This window comes from Triticum aestivum, chromosome 2A (genome assembly GCF_018294505.1).
Source record: "Triticum aestivum cultivar Chinese Spring chromosome 2A, IWGSC CS RefSeq v2.1, whole genome shotgun sequence".
Lineage (NCBI taxonomy): Eukaryota > Viridiplantae > Streptophyta > Magnoliopsida > Poales > Poaceae > Triticum > Triticum aestivum.
This window is the reverse complement of record NC_057797.1, coordinates 56,633,268-56,654,244: the sequence shown is the minus strand read 5'-3', so window position 1 is coordinate 56,654,244 and position 20,977 is coordinate 56,633,268. Positions and strand designations below refer to the sequence as shown.

The following is a 20,977-nucleotide window of genomic DNA, read 5'->3' as shown; positions in this document are numbered from 1 at the left end:
ATAACAGAAGAAGAGAAAACCAAAGTGTATACCAAGATCGAGCTAATTGAACCTATTCTTAAACACTTTGCGCTGTGTTCTTTCCAGATGGACCAAGACAACCATACCAGTCAGCTTGTTAATGGCGAGGGAGATCGACCCGGCCGCCGAGCGATCTTAGAGATTGAGCACCCGAGGCGTGTGGTCAGCATCTTCAGCGCGTCAGAGCAAAGGACGTAGCGCTCGTTATGGGGAAGCCCGCGTTTGGCAAAACGAACGGCAGTCCAGATCCTCTTGCGCACCACAAGATGAACTTTTTGTTTAGTGCATCGACATTTATATTCATGTATGTATATCATTTTATTTTTTTTTGACGGTGTATATGGGGCTAGGAAGTGTTCACAGGTCAGTTAACCTGTAAACGTTGATAAAAATACGCAACTTGCAAGCCAGTCAATGGATAGTCGCCGTCAGCAATCTCTGTGCAATCCGGAGCTACTTCTATAATAATAATACTCCAATATTCCAAACGGCTGAAACGAGAGAGAAAATGATGTCCAATTTCCAATCTACAAATTCTGTTCTACTGCACAGACGAACACACTAATTGAACACAGTAATTAAATGAACCGAGTCTCCTAGCTAGCTAGGCTTTGTTTCGACGGTGGCCTCTGTGCACCGGTGCCGCCGACGCGGCCGGCGATCTGGATGACGTCGTTGTCGAGGAGGAGGAGGAGGACTTGGCGGCGCTTGGCTGCAGCAGGAGCTCGAGGGAGGGGAGGACGTCGTCGGCCATGGAGGGGCGGGACTTGGGGTCGTTCTGCAGGCAGCGGAGCGCGAGCGCGGCCATGTCCTGCGCCTGCCTCTTAGGGTACTGCCCGCCGAGCCTGGTGTCCATGACCCGTATCACCTTGCGCCGCTCCCCTTGCAGCATCGGCATCGCCCAGTCCACCAGCAGCTCCGACGCCACCCCGCGGGCCTCGTCCAGCGCGCGCCGCCCGGTCATCAGCTCCAGGAGCACCACGCCGAAGCCGTAGACGTCGCTCTTGGCCGAGAGGTGGCCGGTGGCGACGTACTCGGGCGCGGCGTAGCCGCGCGTGCCGACGACGCGGGTGGAGACGTGGCTCTTGCCGCCGGTGGGGCCGGCGCGGGCGAGGCCGAAGTCGGAGAGCTTGGCGCGGTGGTCGGGGCCGAGGAGCACGTTGGAGGACTTGAGGTCCCGGAAGATGACGTCGCGGGAGTGGAGGAAGGCGAGCCCGCGGGCGACGTCGACGGCGACGGACACGCGCGTGGACCACGGCAGCGGCGGCTGGCTGCCCCGCCGGAAGAGGTGGTTCTCGAGGCTGCCGCGCGGCATGTACTCGTACACCAGCAGCTTGTTGCTGTCGGCGTCGGAGCAGTAGCCCACCAGCTTGACGAGGTTGTCGTGGTGGAGGTCGCCGAGGTAGGTGACCTCGGTGAGCCACTCCCGGTGGCCCTGGAAGCTCTCCTTCTTGAGCTTCTTGATGGCCACCATCATGGCGTTGGTGGCGCCGGGCCTGGCGGGGGCGAGCGTGGTCTCGTCGATCCACCCCTTGTATACGCACCCGAACCCGCCCTCCCCCAGGTAGGACGTGGAGCCGAAGTTCTTGGTGGCCGCCCGCAGGTCCGCCATGGTGAACGACTTGAGCGACGCCGGCGGCACCGCCTGCGCCTCCCCCGCCGCCGTCGGCGCCTCCGCCGGCTGCGGCGGCTTCTCCGGGCCGGAGCTGCTCCGGCGCGACGCCTTGGAGTTTGAGTTGGAGGTGCTGCTCCTCGGGTTCACCTCTGAACGAAACACAATCCACGCATCCACACGATTAATTCCCTCCCTTGATCGATGATCTCTCAACAAAAGAAAAATCAAGAAACAAAGATATCGAGGACGGCGGCGAGCGGCTTACTTGATTGGAAGGGAGTGGAGGCGCTGGCGCACTTGGCGGAGCCGCCCATGCACACGCAAAAGTTCCCCATGCCCGCCGAAGCTTAGCTTATCCGCTCTGCTCCCCGGCTAGGTGGCGCAGAGCTCCGGCCGATTGATCCAAATGGAGTAACAAGTCACAGTACGGAGGTGGAAGAAGAGGAAGAAGGATATAGGGAGGGGGGGAAGCGACCGGACAGGCTCGTTGGGTTGGCGCCTCTGATGACTTCTCGAGAGTGATATGCGGCAGCACCGGCAGCAGCTTGCTTGGATCGATCACTCCGTTGACTGACCACGGCCACGCCCGCCTGCCTTCTCCACGGAGTCAAGCACGAGCCGCCCTACACGTCGATTTCCAGCCTCTTGTCTTGATTAAAACGTGTAGGGTATTTTATACCAGATGTATTTCATAATTTCCACCGCTAGAAACCATGGCGTACGTACGTATTTTTGTTGTGTTCCGCTAGCTGCTGTCAAAGGCCTGTCCACGTCTCCAAGTTAGCAGTTTTGGGAGGGTTTCGCCTTTTGGGGCGTGGAAAGGTAAGTGGCATGGGGAGAAAATTGTCCGGGGGAAGGAGAAAGGAACCTGCAACAAATTACGGTTGCTTCGAAATTTGTTTTGCGTCAAAATCCCAATGTTGATTTCCCATGTCCTCAAGCTATGAGAACAAACATTCTTTCATAATAGACTGGATGGACAAATCATTACAACATGCGTGAGCACGTTTTTAGATTGTTACAGGCTTTTCGATTACTATTATTATTATTTTTCTCTCAAAAAACTATTTATTATTATTTTGCGGGGAATATGCGAGGTTTTTATATAAATGTATGAATAAACTTGTAAATCAACTCGCAATTAGTTAATTTGCAAATTTGAAAAATCAAGTTCGAGTTCTCAGTCAACTAAGAAGTAAGAATACATGTGCGCAAGCCATCGTATTCTCGGCCACATGTACCCACGCCTGCGTCATCACGGGATGGTAAGGCCTCTTTGATTCATAGAGAAATGGAGGTAAATCATAAAAAACAGGAAATTTGGCTTTGGTGGAACAATGTATCCATTTGATTCAGAAAAAAAGGCATATACAAAAGAGGATGATTTTTTCTTTGGTTTTACTTTCAGAAAAAAAGAAATTTTACGATCCATTCAATCTTCTATTTTGGCATTTCTATGCACTACGGCCATGGCAAAGTTCATAAGTTGCACAATGACAACCTACCTTTACCTTTTGCATATGCTTTAAAGTTGATTTGAGTGTTGAGCATGCTTTTTTAGGATTATAAAGTGTTCGCCATATTCCTGCTAATCAAACCCTCAGTTCTGTAAAATGCTCGTGTTTTCACAAATCTCTGTTTTGCACATGCAACCCTATAATATTCGTGTGGTTTCACTATTCGTACATTTTCGAAACCCTCCACAGCGAAGAACCCAAAAAGAAAAAGAAAAGGAAACCTGGAATGATAAGTTGGTGTCCCTCATGCTTCCATGGCAAATTGGTACCCGGAAGGACAAGAGCGAACAAGTGTGAGGCGGACGGTATTGTTGTGGTTCACGTGACATCTCGCGGGATCCATCTTTTTTTCTTTTGAAAGACCCAGCAAGCTGCTGGCATTTCATTGATTTAGCAGAGGAGAGCGGAAACAAGGTTGATCAAGTGATCGGGTGGATGAAAGAGTTCAAGAAAGAGAGGAAGAATGTCCATAGGCTCTACCCTAGGCTAATCTCTCGCATCACTTGTCCCAAAGGGGTGCTCAAAACACTTTGCTCCGGCCAAAACGCCATAGCTCTATGCTTAGCCTGATTTTCTTGATGACATCCTCTCCATTGGCTTCTTTTCCTCTGAATGTGCAGCAATTTCTTTCGTGCCAAATTTCCCAACAGACAAGAATCAGCATGGGCAGGATGGCCATCTCACATTGAGTTTTTTCTACTAGTGTTTGGATATGGCGCTCTTGTTAGTTAACATTTCAAATGATATTTCGTACGTTCTACGGTGTCTGACTATTGACATTTGGATACCGTCAATGGCTTGCCTGCGTACAGCTCACCGCCATACACTGACCTCTTCTTCATTTTCCTAACACATCACGCATTGAGGACGACCGAGGCGATACAATAATGAATCTACAAGTTTATGTGTACGAATATATTTGTAAATTGTAAAATGGACCGGCAATTAGTTAATTCTCAATTAGTGAGATTATATTTTTTCACTAGATTTATACTATTTTTTCCCTTCTTCACTAGAATATTTTTTAGCCTTTTCACTAGATTTTTTTTTAACAAAACCGATTTGTCAGTCAACTAAGACATAAGCATATTAACACAAATCCAATTCATTTGCAGTTATGTGTATTCATGTGCGGGTCATCCTTGAATTGTAAGGGCCTATATGTTTCATAGGGAAATGGAGAAAAAACATAGACATAGGGAAAAAATTGGTGACACAATTTATCTATTTGGTTCAAAGAAATTGATTATATAAAAATTGAGATTTTCTTCTTTGCTTTGAGTTTCACAAGAAAAAAAATACAATCCACTCAAACTTCTATTTTTCTTCGATGGCTATTTTACATACTCTTGTAAATGCTCTTTTTAGATCTTAATACAAATGACAAACATGACTTGTGCGTGTTCCGGGGAAATGCAGTAAGAACAAGGCAAAGGTCACAAATTAGATAACAACAAACTAAGCTTACTTTTTCATATGTTTTATCTTGGTTTGACTATGCTTTTATGATTAAAGTGTTTTTTCGTATTCTTGCAGATTAAACACTGGATTCTACAAAATTCTCGTGTTTCCACTAACCTCTGTTCTGCGCATGCAACCCTATAATATTCCTATGTACTCCCTTCATTCCTGCCAAAGCGTCTTACATTTACTATTCATACATTTTTGAAACCCTATAACATTCCGATGTTCTCACAATTCGTACATATTTTCGTAGGACGGTCCTGATCAATGAAGCTAAAGAAACAGAGAGGGCGGTGGAAGAAGAAAAACCTGGAATTGCCGAAGCTGGTGCATATTGCAGAAGTTGGTTCCATGGCAATTAAGAACCGGGCATGTGTGAAAAGCGGACAGTATCACCGTGGTTCAAGTGACATCTCTTAGGATTGACTACCACTAGTATTTGTACACTTCGTACGTTCTACGGCGTCTGCTCCAAACAGTCGCCATTTGGATACCGTCAATGGCTCCGCCTGTGCACAGCTCACCCCCATTACACACATTGACCTCTATTTGCCCCCCTATCGACGCATCACGCATACAGCGAAAATTGAATGGAAGTCAAGCCGGCGAGGCGATCCGATGATGGACCTGCATGCAGTTTTATATGCCGATTCGTGAATTCTCAACAAACGGAGCAGACGTAAGCGGTTGAACTGGTCTACCCACTGGATGACAGGACAACGAATCAAATACCATAAAACAATCCACCGATTAGATATGGTCCTAATTTCGTCGGATCTGATGAATACACGACGCAACAGCCAACGGAACCGTCCTACATGGCTCTGACTTTTTTGGGCTGTATAGCCAGAGAAAGTAAGTAAGCTGACGAAATCTTCATCAGTGACGTAGGCGTCTGAATAATTCAATCTATGTTTGCGGTGCGCCACGATCACGATGACGACGACGACGACGTGCTTAGATTGACCGTGATCAGGTCAGTCAAAGCAGGAAGCAGGATAGTACGCCGACAGATGGCGGAAATCTGTCACCCGGTCGTGTTGTCATTACCTCCAATTTGTCACAGACGTCGTCATGTCAATCCAGTGAGTAGCACGTAAGAAAGTTGTTTGCCTCCTCCTTTATCATCAGCTTCCTGGAAGCAGGGTGCGGGCACAGGTTGATCTTGAAATGCAGCACGCTTTAGTCTGTGTACATCTTTTTCTGCAGAAGAAGATGGTGGTGTTGTGTTGTCAGTCAAGTCGGTCATCAGGGTAGGGTTCCCATTATGCTTCCTGGAAGGAGGACATCGGGACAGTCTGCACCGGCACGGCAAGATCAGCTTCTTTCTTGTCTGTCACCTACAGGTCTCAGCAACGTGTTATACTAACAAGATTATCCACCAGACTTCCTGCTTCTCAGGACTTTCACGGCCTGGCTAGCATCCACATGGTGCAACCCATGCTGCCTCAGGCCAGACTTGCCGTTGTCCTTCCCCTTCTTGAGCGCTTCCAGAAAGTACTGGGCGTCTGTCTCTCGCATGGTCAGCAGCTTCAGAGAGTCGGTTACAAACGGGAAGAAGGCCTCAGGTCTGGAACAGTAGGGCCTGAAGATGCGGAGGAGGGCCTTGGTATCGACTCTCAGCTGCACGACTGCGGGGTCAGAGAACTTCACTTGGCCCCACCGTATGCTGCTGTACACGAAGTAGTCGAGACCTTCTGCTATGCTCCTCCACAGGTCAAGGAAATCCTTGGAGTTGAGATACAGCTTCAGCTTCGTGGTTCGCTCTCTCAGGACTTCTAGGCTGGCGACGAATCCAGGCAATACCTCTAGGTTTTCTTCATCAGGAACCTGATCATCTGGTTGGTTTTGTTCATTTGATGATCCAATGCTTTGGACGTAGTCCCAGGACAGGTCTTCAAACTCAATCAGGATGGAGGACATGATCTGTTCCAGAAAATCAGTCCCTAGCTTAACCAAAAAGGCAATCTCGTCTGCAAAGAAAGAACACTGACGTTGGGCACTGTGTTTGTGGATTTGTTCTTGGTTTCCATCAACATAATTCCCATGCGCACCCAGCTCCATGAAGGCGGTATCTTCACCCCATTCCCGAACAACATATTCACAATATCTAGCTGCATTAATTGCATAGGAAGCTTTCAACAGAGACTCATCTTGTAAAGCTGTATTTGGCAACTGCAATGCCTCACATCCCTCATGCAACAAAACAAAGAAGTCATTCAAGAACTGGACTGAAGTGGATCTGCAATACTGGATCTTCGTCCCCTTAGTTGGCAGAGCATGACTTCTTTCAATCATCGTTGATGCAGTTTTGACGACAAATTCAGAAACAGGTGGAGCTTTGTAATCTTCTCTCGTAGACAGAAGAAATCTAGCAGTGGTTTCCTGGTGACCAAGCTCATCCTGAGGATCAATACTACATAACCAACTTGCCTCATCCTCTAATTCAGATTTGAGCTTATTCTGTGCAGAATTAAGCTCTATATCAGCCCATATCCGAAGCCAATCAGAATGTCCAACGTATATTGAAAAGACAGATAATGACCTTGAGAGCCCTTCAGAAACCAATGCAACTTTCTGAATTCCTGAATCTGCAAGCAGCTGCATCCTTTTATCAAAAGTAATCATCTGGTCATTCAAATGCATCCAAGATGAATGTACTTCAAGTTTGTCATCAGTACGATGATAAGCGGTGACAAGGGGTGGGAAAATTTGCGTCTCAAGGTATCCTAGAAGCATTTTTACCATTCCAGTTACCCAAGATTCTTTGGCACTTAAGCCCACAAGTCTTGCTTTGTCAATCAAAGGCTGCAGTACATCATCCACTCCATCCATGAAATCCTTTGTTATCTTGTAAACAAGAGCAAAAATAAACTCTGGTTGTTCAGACCATTTAGAAAAATGATATTCCATCCTTGACACAATAGGGTGGACCAATTCATCAATTGCCCAAAGTCCATTATCGAGGCACGCAGTTTTATCGAAGTACTTCGAATCTGACAGGCTAGGAGTAGTTGCCGCTGGCATCTGGCATTGACGCACTTCACGGTTGGCTTGCACATGTTGTAGAGCACACAGTGCTAGAAAGCTTTCAGAATACTTCTCTTTATTTGCCTCATTCATCAAGATAAGGGGATTTGGAACTTGGGAGTACTTATCCTTCTCCATGTCAGGTGAAGACAAGGAAGGTGGCCAGCCTAGTGCAGCAAGTAGAGCTCGATAATCTGTAAGTGCTTGAGGCCTCAAAATGGCTAGAGTCTTGTCCACTCTTGAATCAACCGCCACTATAAGATTTGTCCACTGTGGCCTACTTGTGCTGATCCTTACCAATTCTCGCTCAATATCTCTCACAGCATCAACAGCCTGGAGCAACTTTTCTTGCTTCCGTTCCACCCCCTACATTACAGAAAAGAAAGAGTAACACTTAATGAAGGATTACTGCTGAGAGGCCTATATGAGCATAATCTATTATTAGTTTCATCCAGAACGGCGAAAGGAGAAAGGGAAGACAAAAGGTTCTTACATTTGATGCCCGGCGAAGTACTGATGACAGGTTCAACTTTGAGGCCTGTCTAACAATGGAATATGCTGCATCTTCTAGGTTACCAACCAGAGCTTCCAACTGTAGAGTAGCTTCTGGAATGTCAGCACAGCAAAGTTATAGAAAGCACTATAAAATCCTACATCATACTAGGAGGACATGGAAGGAGAAATAATAATACAATAGGGACATCTACCACACCAAAGAGGTTCTCTTTTTGCAGAAAAGGACAAATTACTTGTGGTCATGCACATTGCAGGAAGGTAAACTGATCACACCAAATTTAAGCAGTTAAAACTGTTATAACTGGTACAACCAGTTTTATGATCTGTGGAAGACGACATTTATTCAGGAAATTCTGAATGCTGGTACTAGTTTATTTGGCGAGGAACTTCTCAACTGAGTAAGAGCTTTACATGGATTGCCCCCTCAGTTCACATGGTCAGTCCCTCAGTTGGACGTTCGGTTGGGAATTAATGCATTCCTTTTGGTGTTAGATCAAGTCATCAAAGTAGTGTGAGGTATGAGCAAACCATATTGCAAGCACTATCTTTGGACAGAGAAACTGTTGACATGCCCCCTTGTGAGTTGTGATCCAATCAAGCATAACTTGCTAACATACAAGATTCAGAGCGAAATTTGACAGGTAAAACCACTTGTGAGTTGTGATCCAATCAAGCATAACTGGCTAACATACCAGATTCAGAGCGAAATTTGACAGGTAAAACCACTCACAATCTAATTTTTTCCCACAGCTACTGTTTTCTGAAAAGCTAAACGATTAATCATCTAAAACATTCCTCATTATATCAAAAAAAATCTAAAACATTCCCTTCGGGAAATGTAGGATCCCCAATTAGTCAGATCGTGCAACTTCACAGTTAGGAGAGCATGACACGAAGAGAGGAACAAACGCTCACCCGCGTAGAGACGAATGGTGTCGATCCGCTCGATCTCCCGCACGATCGCCGGCAGCTCCACGCCCGGAGCGCTCGCTTCCCCTTGGTCCCCGGCAGGGATGTCTCCTCCTACGAACAGAACAAGGAACCCCCATTGAGACCCCGAGCCAAATCCGCGACAGGGAACCGAATGAGTCGGAACAGGGGCAAAACCCTAGGGTTTAGTTTAGGGGAGCGGACCTCCGGAGCGGATGCGGCGGAGGCCCGACCGGGCCTCGGCCGAGCGGGCGAGCCAGGAGGCGGAGCCGGAGGCGAGCTGCGCCTCGAGGCGGCGGAGGGACGCCTCGAGCCCCGCGCACTCGCGGCGCAGGAGCTCGGCGAGGGCCGGCGCGGCGGTGAGGTCCTCGGCGGAGGCGAAGTGCGCGTCGAGGAAGCCGCGCAGGGTCGCCGCCGGGGGCTGCGGCCGCGGGGTCGACATGGGCCGGTCGGTCGGTCGGTCGGAACTCGGGAGGGAAGGCTCGGGCCAGAGAAAAGAAATCGAAGTTCGAGAGGTGTGGCCTCGGCGGGGGACGGCAAAAGCAAAACGGTTTTGCCTCTCACCGGACGGCGCCACGCCACATGCGAGAAATATCTTCTTTTTTTTGAGAAATCACATGGGAGAAATATCATCAGGTGCTCCCATGCTCCACTTTTCCAAAAAAAAAAAATATTTAGATGTTTCAAAATATTATATTACAAAAAAAGTTTATGGATGTTCACAAGACATGTGTCTAGGATCGGCAAAAAGTTCAAACCAAAATTCGAAGTACACATCAGGGAAAAAAAAGACAATTTCAACATGAATAGTGTCAAAGACAAAACCAAAATGACACTATTCACATCTGGATTTGTTTTTTTTGTTTCTTGGTGGGTATTTGAAATTTTGATTTGGATTTTTCTTACATATCCTAGACACATGTGTTATGAACCTTCACGATATTTTTTGAAATTTTCCAAAACACCTAAATATACTTTTCGAAAAGTGGTAGCATGGGGTCACCTTAAGTTTGGAGCATAAGATATCTACCTGGCGCCATATATTGCAACTCATAAACAATTCATGAAATAGGCGTTCGCCCTATTTTATATATAAAGCAACAACCGATCAAAGTACACGGCCGAACGATATAAGGTGGTGGGGTAGTCCACATACAAAATTGTTCCCAGGATAACGGGATCACGCAGGACGCATGCGACTACGCTACCGAAAGAGAACACGTGAAGATTTGAGTACAATGTCGCTCTATGCCCTAGAACACCTAAGGTCCACGACAACACCCTCAGAAGGGAGAATGGCGCTAAGTTTCGCCGCTGCCTAGTCCAAAATGGACAAGGGTCTTCACCCAGAACCCTGACACGGAGAGGGGCACCTTGACGACATCTTCAAGAAGAGAGTGGCGCCCACAAGCGTGAAGTGCAAAGGGTAGACACAAAGGGCGTGTTTGGTAGCCATAGTGGTCGGGCCTGGCTGGCTCAAGCCTGACTCATATGAGGTTGGGTGAGCAAATGCAACCTCTAAACCAACATCTGCAACTTTTTTGGTTGTCCACATTTAGTTCTCATGCATTAGGGGCGAGCTTAGCGCACGGTATTTGGTTGCATGCTTGTGTACGCACAAACACAAGGCCTGCTGTTTGGCTGCATGCAATGCCTGCTATCTGATAAGCTCTTCGGTGCGGTGGTGAGGTTACTGATACGTCTCCAACGTATCTATAATTTTTTATTGTTCCATGCTATTATATTATCTGTTTTGAATGTTTTATATGCATTAATATGCTATTTTATATTATTTTTGAGACTAACTTATTAACCTAGAGCCCAGTGCCAGTTTTTGTTTTTTCTTTTTGTTTTTGAGTTTCGCGAAAAATGAATATCAGATGGAGTCCAAACGAAATAAAACTTTGTGATGATTTTTCTTGGACCAGAAGACACCTGTAGGACTTGGAGTCCAAGTCAGAAGACCTACGAGGCAACAGCAAGGGTAGAGGGCGTGCCCTAGGGGGGGCGCCCCCTGCCTTGTGGCCCCCTCGAGAGTCAACTGACCTACCTCTTCGTCCTATAAATTCACATATATTCCAAAAACCTCAAAGGGAGCCATGAAAATGCTTTTCGGCCACCGCAACCTTCTGTTCCCGTGAGATCCCATCTTGGGGCCTTTTCCGGCGATCTGCCGGAGGGGGATTCGACCACGGAGGGCATCTACATCAACCCTATTGCCCTTTCGATGAAGTGTGAGTAGTTTACCTCATATCTACGGGGCCATAGCTAGTAGCTAGAGAGCTGGATTAACGAGTTTCTCGGCTCGTTCAGCTCGTTATCATTAAGCTCATTATCGTTAAGCTCGTTATCATTAAGCTCATTATTATTAACGAGCAAAAGCCTCTGTTCAGCTCGGTTCGTTATGGGATCGTTATGCTCGCGAGTGTTCACGAGTGCTCGTTAAGGTAGTAAACAACACAAAATAATCCCATGATCCCATAGAAAATTCATAATAGAATAAATTAAACAAGGATAAGGTAATAAACAACACACAAGAATCCCATGACCCCATCAAAAATTCAGGCATAAATATAAACAAGGACGTTTGGCTCCTAGCGGCTAGCTTCTGGTTGGCTCTAGGATCTCTTGGCGGCTAGCTCCTAGGTCTAGGAGAAGTGCCGAAGTGGGCTAGGATGCTAGGCCCCTAGGCTGGTGAAAGGATTGAGAAGAGGTGTCTAGAGGGGGGGTGATTAGACACTAAGTACCAAAAGTTGCAGTTTTTAATTTCTTTAAGTTGAAGTGGAGTTTTGGCACAAGTTTAACGAACACAATACATATCAAGCAAGCATGCAAAGAGTATATGAGCATCGGAAAGTAAAGCATGCAACTTGCAAGAATGTAAAAGGACGGGATTGGAGTGTGCAAACGCAATTTGGAGACACGGAGATTTTCGAGACGTGGTTCCGATAGGTGGTGCTATCGTACATCCACGTTGATGGAGACTTAAACTCAGGAAGGATAACGGCTGCGCGAGTCCACGGAGGGCTCCACCCACGAAGGGTCCACGAAGAAGCAACCTTGTCTATCCCACCATGGCCGTCGCCCACGAAGGACTTGCCTCACTAGGGTAGATCTTCACGAAGTAGGCAATCTCCTTGCCCTTACAAACTCTTTGGTTCAACTCCACAATCTTGTCGGAGGCTCCCAAGTGACACCTAGCCAATCTAGGAGACACCACTCTCCAAGAAGTAACAAATGGTGTGTTGATGATGAACTCCTTGCTCTTGTGCTTCAAATGATAGTCTCCCCAACACTCAACTCTCTCTCACAGGATATGGATTTGGTGGAAAGAAGATTTGAGTGGAAAGCAACTTGGGGAAGGCTAGATATCAAGATTCATATGGTAAGAATGGAATATCTTGGCCTAAACACAAGTGTACGTGGTTCTCTCTCAGAAAAGGTAAGTTGGAAGTGTAGGTTCGTTCTGATGGCTCTCTTCACGAATGAAGAGGAGGTGGAGGGGTATATAAAGCCTCCACACAAAATCTAACCGTTACACACAACTTGCCAATCTCGGTAGGACCGAATTGATAAACTCGGTCGGACCGATTCAGCAAATCTAGTGACCGTAAGGATTTTTGGTGGGACCGACATGCAACTCGGTAGGACCGATATGATTAGGGTTAGGGCATGACGTAATCTCGGTGAGACCGATTACACAAACTCGGTAAGACCGATTTTGGTAACAAGCTAACCAGAGAGTTGGTCAGGTAAACTCGGTTGGACCGATTCGCTCATTTCGGTGAGACCGAAATGTTACGAAAAGGAAACAGAGAGTTTACATTGCAATCTCGGTAGGACCGATTATGCAAACTCGGTGAGACCAATTTTGGTAATAGATTCATACAGAGGGATTGCAATCCTATCTCGGTGAGACCGAGATCCCTATCGGTGAAACCGATTTGCCTAGGGTTTGTGGCAGTGGCTATGACATCTGAACTCGGTGGCGCCGGATAGAAAGAATCGGTGGGGCCGAGTTTGACTTTTGGTTTAGGTCATATGTGATGTGAGAAAGTAGTTGAGGGTTTTGGAGCATATTACTAAGCATTTTGAGCAAGAGCCTCATTAAGCAACACCTCATCCCTCCTTGATAGTATTGGCTTTTCCTATAGACTCAATGTGATCTTGGATTACTAAAATAGAAAATGTAGAGTCTTGAGCTTGGAGATTGAGCCAATCCTTTGTCCTTAGCATCTTGAAGGGGTTCCACATCCTCTAGTCCATGCCACTTCATTGTTGAACTTATCTGAAACATACTAGGTAAAAGTGTTAGTCCAACAAGAGATATGTTGACATTAGTTACCAAAACCACCTAGGGAGCACTTGTGCTTTCAATCTCCCCTTTTTGGTAATTGATGACAACATACATCAAAGCTTTAGATAAAGATATAGAGAATAGTAAGTAAAGCTTTGGAAAGACATGTAGCATGCATAGGCTCCCCCTACATGTATGCAATCATGTGAATATGGAATATAGGAGCATGTGAATGGATAAACATGACAGAGTAAGCAATGTGTTACATGTATCTTGGCTATATGCATCAGAGCAAATGATGTGAATATGAGAAATGTACCTTCATGCTCATGAGTCCTTCTTACAAACAGTATGTACATCAGCAAGAATTTCTCATACACATGACTGTGATGCATATACTTACCTTGTGGTCTTGAGTTGGCTTAGGATGGGAACCTGCGTAAACAAGGTTAGATAACACAGATACACCTACTGCCCAGAGCAAACAAAAGAAACCACAAGAGTACCAAGACTGGGATGACATGTAGAGTGAGTACTAAGTACCACATTGGATATAGACATGTCACCAAAGGTAAAGATGTGCAATAAATTCAAGGATTTCCTTCCCTTAGATGTCTTGCCCCCCCCCCCTGAATCTTAGCATGGGATACCGGGAGAAGATAGGGAACATAAACTCAGAGCAAAATCAGAGCTCAAAGGAAATTAACAGAGCTAATGCAAATGAGCAAATATGAACATGTCTTTCCCCTCTTGAAGACATGCGACTTCTCTCCTCTTGAAAACCAAGCATCTGGGGTCCTTGATGATTACTCTTTCTTCCCTTGAGTATTCTCTCCCCCTATAGATATGATTAAGCTTTGATGTGATCTCTCTCTCCCCTCTTGACATCAATTTCCAAAAAGGGTTCTTCTGGATTTCTGTCATGATGGGTTTGGTCCTTGAGTCACAGAACAAAGCAGCAAGTTGAATGGGATGCTGGTCGAGGACAAGATTCATTGAGTGGATCTGGATCAAAAAGAATGCAGAAACAAGTGGCAAGATGACTTTCCAGTAGTGAAATCGGTGACACCGAGTTGTATGGTTCGGTTGTACCGAGAGGATTCGGTTGGACCAAAGCATCAGATCGGTGAGACTGAGTTCATCGCAGAGAAAACACTTGTCACCTCAGCTCACTAGACAAGTAAGATCTCACAAGGATTTGCAAGGAATTAACTGAAAGATTTGCAATGAATTGGATGCAAGGAATGCAGAACATAAAATAAAAGAGAAGAAACTAAAAAGGAGTCTAGATGAAGTTTTTTTGAACAGGGAAACAAATATGCATGAGACAAATGCAAGAGCACAGAAAAGAACACAAGAGAACTTCATCTATAATTGGTCGGCGACAAAGGCACCTATGTTAGAGTATATTGACTTAGGAGTCAAGTGAGATCACTTGATCATAGGTCATACTCATTGTTTAAGCTCAAAATGGGGTTACCATGTTTAAGCTTTTTGATGTATTCACATCTTGTCGAGTTGCTTTGATTCATGACTTGGACTAAAGCTTCTCTAAGATGGAATAACATACCTTGGGTGGTGGTGTTGATCATGATCATGTAGTTGAACTTGTGTGGGTTGCTCAAGGTTGATGTAGCTCATCAAGAGTTGGGAGCACCACTTGGAGTTTGAGTTCATCTACCTACATGGGTTAGTTTTTGCAAGGAAGAGCACTTGTGTATCCAAAATGACAATCATGAAACTCAACATAGAATTTGTCAAAGGATATGTTTGAATGGTTGCGTGCTTCCTTGTCTTCATCCACCATTGTGTAGAGACTTGGTGATATAGAAATTGCTCAAGATGTGAGTGAGTTGCAACCTCATAGATTTAGATTCATCCAAGTACCTACACGGGTTAGATAACATGCAAGGTGCAAATATATCCAAGACATAAGATAGTCAACATAAGAGAAATATCAAGGATTAGTCATAGGCTCATGCCTTGCATGTATCAAATGGAGTTCCTACTCCAAGTTTGAAGCATCAATGATGTTCAATTCACCTCTTAACCTGCAAAACACTTTCTCATCAAGTGGTTTCATGAATATATCAGCTAACTGCTTTTTGGTGCGAACATGCTTAAGATTAATGTACCCTTTGGCAACATGATCTCGAATGAAATGATGAGAACTTCAATATGCTTAGTTTGAGAATGTTGCACGGGATTTTGAGCAATCTTAATAGCACTTTCATTGTCACAAAGTAATGGAATATGTTTCACAGATATCCCATAATCTTTAAGAGTTTGGGTCATCCAAAGTAATTTAGCACAACATGATCCAGCGGCAATGTATTCTGCTTCGGCGGTGGATAAGGATACCGAGTTTTGTTTCTTGGAAGACCAAGACACAAGAGATCTACCAAGAAATTGACAAGTACCCGAAGTGGACTTTCTATCATCCTTGTCACCGGCATAGTCCGAGTCGGAGTAGCCAACAAGATCAAAGGAGGCCCTCTTTGGATACCAAATGCCAAAATTTGGTGTATGGATTAAGTATCTCACTATCCTTTTCACGGCCTTAAGATGACATTCTTTAGGAGCGACTTGATATCGTGCACACATGCACACACTTAGCATAATATCGGGACATGAAGCACATAGATATAACAATGAACCAATCATAGAGCGATAAACCTTTTGATCAACCGGTTCACCATCTTTGGTTAAATCAAGATGTCCACTAGTAGGCATGGGTGTAGTCATACCTTTGCATTCTTGCATATCGAACTTCTTGAATAAGTCCTTGGTGTACTTCGTTTGAGAGACAAAGGTACCTTCCTTAGTTTGCTTGATTTGCAAACCAAGAAAGAATTTGAGGTCGCTCATCATCGACATCTCAAACTTCTCCGGCATTAGCTTTCCAAACTTTTCACTAAAATGAGGGTTAGTTGATCCAAATATAATATCATCGACATAAATTTGTCACACAAATAGTTCTCCATTAACCCTTTTAGTAAAAAGAGTAGAATCTATTTTTTCCAATTTCAAAGCCTTTTTCAATAAGGAACTTGGTCAAGCATTTGTACCATGCTCTAGGAGCATGTTTAAGACCATAAAGAGCTTTGTGAAGTTTGTAAACATGATTAGGTTTCTTAGGATTGACAAATCCGGGAGGTTGCTTAACATAAACTTCCTCCTCTATTTCACCATTTAGAAAAGCACTTTTAATGTCCATTTGGTACAAGGTGATATCACGATGATTAGCATAGGCAAGTAAGATGCGAATGGACTCAAGCCTAGCAACGGGGGCATATGTCTCACCATAGTCCATACCTTCGACTTGAGTGTAGCCTTGGGCGACGAGACGTGCTTTGTTGCGAACTACTTGTCCATCTTCATCTTGCTTGTTGCGAAACACCCATTTGGTACCGATGATGTTGTGGTTGTTGTCGGGCTTCTCAACTAATGTCCAAACTTGATTTCTCTCAAAGTTGTGTAGCTCTTCATGCATGGCATTTATCCAATCCGGATCTTCCAAAGCTTCTTCAACCTTCATAGGTTCAATGCTAGAGATGAATGAATAGTGTTCACAAAAGTTAGCTAAACGAGTTTTTGAGCGAGTGATTCTCCCGGTTTGGATATCATTGTAGATTTGCTTGACGGGGTGGTCTTTAGCAATTCTTGCTCGAACTCGTGAAAGCTTTTGCTTGGATCTTGGTTGAACATCTTCTTCATCTTGTTCTTCTTCTTGGCCTTCTTCGTTGTTGACGTTGTCGTTCTCTTGTCATGGTGGAGAAGGAGGCTGTTGGCGTTCATCTTGGTGCACTTCCTCGTTTTCTTCATCTTGGTGTGTCCCACTTGTGGATGCTTCCATATCAACTCTTGGTTCACCTTGTCGTGAGGTATAAGCTTCCACTTGGATGGACGAGGTACTCTCCTTCACCTCCTTTGGACGAATCTTGCCAATAGACAAGTCTTGGATTGCTTCCGAAGGGTCTTTGTCTCCTACATCAATTGGCAATTGCTCTACTTGCGAGCCATTAGATTCATCAAACTTCACATCTACCGTCTCTTCAACCTTTCGGGTGAAATTATTGTAGACACGGTATGTGTGAGAGTTTGAGCCATAACCAAGTAGGAAACCTTCATGAGACTTAGGAGTAAATTTAGAACGATGATGCTTATCAAGAATGTAGCACTTTGAGCCAAATACTCGAAAGTATCCAACTTGTGGTTTGTTACCGGTGAGGAGCTTGTATGCCGTCTTGCCGAGTAGCTTGTGAAGATACAAGCGATTTGTTGCATGACAAGCTGTCTCAACCGCTTCCGCCCAAAAGTGCTTTGGCGTCTTGTACTCATCAAGCATCGTTCTCGCCATTTTGATGAGTGTCCGGTTCTTCCTCTCAACAACTCCATTCTGTTGAGGTGTGTACGTAGCCGAGAACTCATGTGAAATCCCTTCTTCGTCAAGAAAGGTGTCCACATTTGCGTTCTTGAACTCCGTTCTATTGTCGCTGTGAACCTTCTTGATTTTCACTTCAAATTGATTTTGGGCCTTCCTACCGAAGTTTTTGAAGATCTTTTGGACCTGCGATTTATCATCGAGAAAGAACACCCACGTAAATCTTGAAAAATCATCAACTATAACTAGACCAAAAGAATTTCCACCGAGACTTTTGTAAGCGTTAGGACCAAAAAGATCCATGTGAAGTAGCTTGAGTGGCCTCCTTGTGGTCATGATGTTCTTCATGGGATGCCTTCCTCCAACTTGTTTACCTGCTTGACAAGCGCTGCAAAGTCTATCCTTATCAAATATGACATCATTAACGCCAAGGATATGATTTCCTTTAATAAGCTTGTCAAGGTTTCGCATACCAACATGACCTAATCGTCTATGCCATAACCAACCTTTAGAGATTTTAGCAATTAAGCAAGTTCTAGGTTGAGCCTTTTTAGTGAAATCAACAATGTAAAGATCACCTCTGCGTATACCGGTAAAGACTATTTTATGATTATCTCTATGAAACACTTGGCAATCTACTTCAGTAAATAGGACATTGAAACCGAAATCAGCAAGTCTAGATACTGAAAGTAAATTGTAGCCAAGAGATTCAACGAGCATGACATTTTGTATGGAGCTATCATGTGATATGGCCACCTTACCGAGGCCAACCACCTTACCCTTTGAGTTGTCACCGAAAGTGACATACTTTCGAGGACCATCGTTTTCAGCAAGCTCACGAAACATGTCTTTATCTCCGGTCATGTGATCGGTACATCCACTATCAAGAACCCATTCCTTTCCTCCTGCCATATATCCCCCAAGATTTGCCATAAGACCAAAGTGTCTCATTACATCATCAAGATCAAAATCACTATCATCATCCTCGTCATAGTATCCATGTTCAACATCGTCATGTGGTGGATCAAATCCTAGAGAGGGTGATTCGTTAGAGTGAGTTTGACAATGATCTTCTTTATGAATTTTAATAACTTCGGAAATAATATCACTAATAATTCCAACATCTTCTTTGGCACGCATAAGGTTTGTAAGCTCAGATAGACAATCACGAAACATAGGATCATTGGAATTCATCTTACTCAAGGCAATAGACTTATGGAGAATTTCATCTAGATTTTTCAAGGAATAATTTGGAAAGCGTTCCTCAAAAAATTTCCATATGGTGTAGGCACACTTAAGAGTAGGCAAACATCCAATCAAGTTTCTAGGCAATCCTCTAGTGATAAGATTAACAGTTCTAAGATTGCGAATCATGTCAATTGACTCATCAAGGGTAGGATGCATGGGATCAACATGAGGTGCATAAGGGCTAGCAATATACTTGTTCAAATGATATTCATTCAAAATCACAAGCATCTCATTTTTTCACTCATGAAAATACTCTCCATCAAGTATAGGCACTCTATGTCTAAGACTCCCCAAAGTAGACTCATCCATCTTCCTCCAATGGTGTTTAAACCAAAGCAATGGAGACCCATGCTCTGATACCAATTGAAAGGATCGAAAAGAGGTGTCTAGAGGGAGGGGGGTGATTAGACACTAAGTACCAAAAGTTGCAGTTTTTATTTTTTTTAAGTTGAAGTGGAGTTTTGGCACAAGTTTAACAAACACAATACATATCAAGCAAGCATGCAAAGAGTATATGGGCAGCGGAAGTAAAGCATGCAACTTGCAAGAATGTAAAAGGATGGAATTGGAGTGTGCAAACGCAATTTGGAGACACGGAGATTTTTGAGACGTGGTTCCAATAGGTGGTGCTATCGTACATCCACGTTGATGGAGACTTCAACACAGAAGGGTAACGGCTGCGCGAGTCCACGGAGGGCTCCACCCACGAAGGGTCCACCAAGAAGCAACCTTGTCTATCCCACCATGGCCGTCGCCCACGAAGGACTTGCCTCACTAGGGTAGATTGCTGTCTACTACACAACCTTCTTCTTGTAGACGTTGTTGGGCCTCCAAGTGCAGAGGTTGGTAGGACAGTAGCAAATTTCCCTCAAGTGGATGACCTAAGGTTTATCAATCTGTAGGAGGCGTAGGATGAAGATGGTCTCTCTCAAGCAACCCTGCAACCAAATAACAAAGAGTCTCTTGTGTCCCGAACACACCCAATACAATGGTAAATTGTATAGGTGCACTAGTTCGGCGAAGAGATGGTGATACAAGTGGTATATGGATAGTAGATATGGGTATTTGTAATCTGAAAATATAAAAACAACAAGGTAACGAATGATAAAAATGAGCGTAAACGGTATTGCAATGATAGGAAATAAGGCCTCGGGTTCATACTTTCACTAGTGCAAGTCCTCTCAACAATAATAACATAATTGGATCACATAACTATCCCTCAACATGCAACAAAGAGTCACTCCAAAGTCACTAATAGCGGATAACGAACGAAGAGATTATGGTAGGGTATGAAACCACCTCAAAGTTATTCTTTTGAATCAATCCGTTGGGCTATTCCTATAGGTGTCACAAACAGCCCTAGAGTTCGTACTAGAATAACACCTTAAGACAGAAATCAATCAAAACCCTAATGTCACCTAGATACTCCAATGTCACCTCAAGTATCAGTGGGTATGATTATACGATATGCGTCACACAATCTCAAATTCATCTATTCAACCAACACAAAGGACCTCAAAGAGTGCCCCAAAGTTCTACCGGAGAATCACGACGAAAACGTGTGCCAACCCCTATGCATAGGTTCATGGGCGGAACCCGCAAGTTGATCACCAAAACATACATCAAGTGAATCACGTGGTATCCCATTGTCACCACAGATACGCACGGCAAGACATACATCAAGTGTTCTCAAATCTTTAAAGAATCAATCCGATAAGGTAACTTCAAAGGGGAAACTCAATCCATTACAAGAGAGTAGAGGGGGGAAGAAACATCATAGGATCCAAATATAATAGCAAAGCTCGCGATACATCAAGACCGTATCACCTCAAAAACACGAGAGAGAGAGAGAGAGAGAGAGAGAGAGAGAGAGCGAGAGAGATCAAACACATAGCTACTGGTACATACCCTCAGCCCCGAGGGAGAACTACTCCCTCCTCGTCATGGAGAGCACC

The 20,977-nt window shown here is 44.7% G+C and overlaps 2 protein-coding genes across 2 annotated transcripts; both read right to left on the bottom strand.

Moving 5' to 3' along the window:
* Window positions 1-458: 458 nt before the first annotated feature.
* Window positions 459-2,235, bottom strand: LOC123184682 (probable serine/threonine-protein kinase PBL18). The gene is made up of 2 exons (XM_044596765.1): window positions 1,902-2,235; window positions 459-1,785 (listed from the first exon to the last, which is right to left on the bottom strand). The coding sequence occupies exons 1-2, from the start codon at window positions 1,969-1,971 to the stop codon at window positions 626-628; spliced, it is 1,230 nt and encodes a 409-aa protein (XP_044452700.1). The 5' UTR covers window positions 1,972-2,235; the 3' UTR covers window positions 459-625.
* A 3,091-nt stretch (window positions 2,236-5,326) lies between these two features.
* Window positions 5,327-9,616, bottom strand: LOC123187425 (RINT1-like protein MAG2L). The gene is made up of 4 exons (XM_044599294.1): window positions 9,298-9,616; window positions 9,079-9,186; window positions 8,141-8,253; window positions 5,327-8,013 (listed from the first exon to the last, which is right to left on the bottom strand). Exons 1-4 carry the CDS (start codon window positions 9,533-9,535, stop codon window positions 5,992-5,994), a joined length of 2,481 nt encoding a protein of 826 aa, XP_044455229.1. The 5' UTR covers window positions 9,536-9,616; the 3' UTR covers window positions 5,327-5,991.
* Between the last annotated feature and the right edge of the window lie 11,361 nt (window positions 9,617-20,977).

Excerpts from the sequence above, each read along its gene's own strand:
- LOC123184682 (XM_044596765.1), bottom strand. The coding sequence starts at position 1,971 with ATGGGGAACTTTTGCGTGTGCATGGGCGGCTCCGCCAAGTGCGCCAGC. Across the intron at positions 1,786-1,901 it reads CTCCACTCCCTTCCAATCAA|AGGTGAACCCGAGGAGCAGC; the intron begins GTAAGCCGCTCG and ends TGTTTCGTTCAG.
- LOC123187425 (XM_044599294.1), bottom strand. The coding sequence starts at position 9,535 with ATGTCGACCCCGCGGCCGCAGCCCCCGGCGGCGACCCTGCGCGGCTTC. Across the intron at positions 9,187-9,297 it reads CCGCCGCATCCGCTCCGGAG|GAGGAGACATCCCTGCCGGG; the intron begins GTCCGCTCCCCT and ends TTCTGTTCGTAG. Across the intron at positions 8,014-8,140 it reads TACTTCGCCGGGCATCAAAT|GGGGTGGAACGGAAGCAAGA; the intron begins GTAAGAACCTTT and ends TCTGTAATGTAG.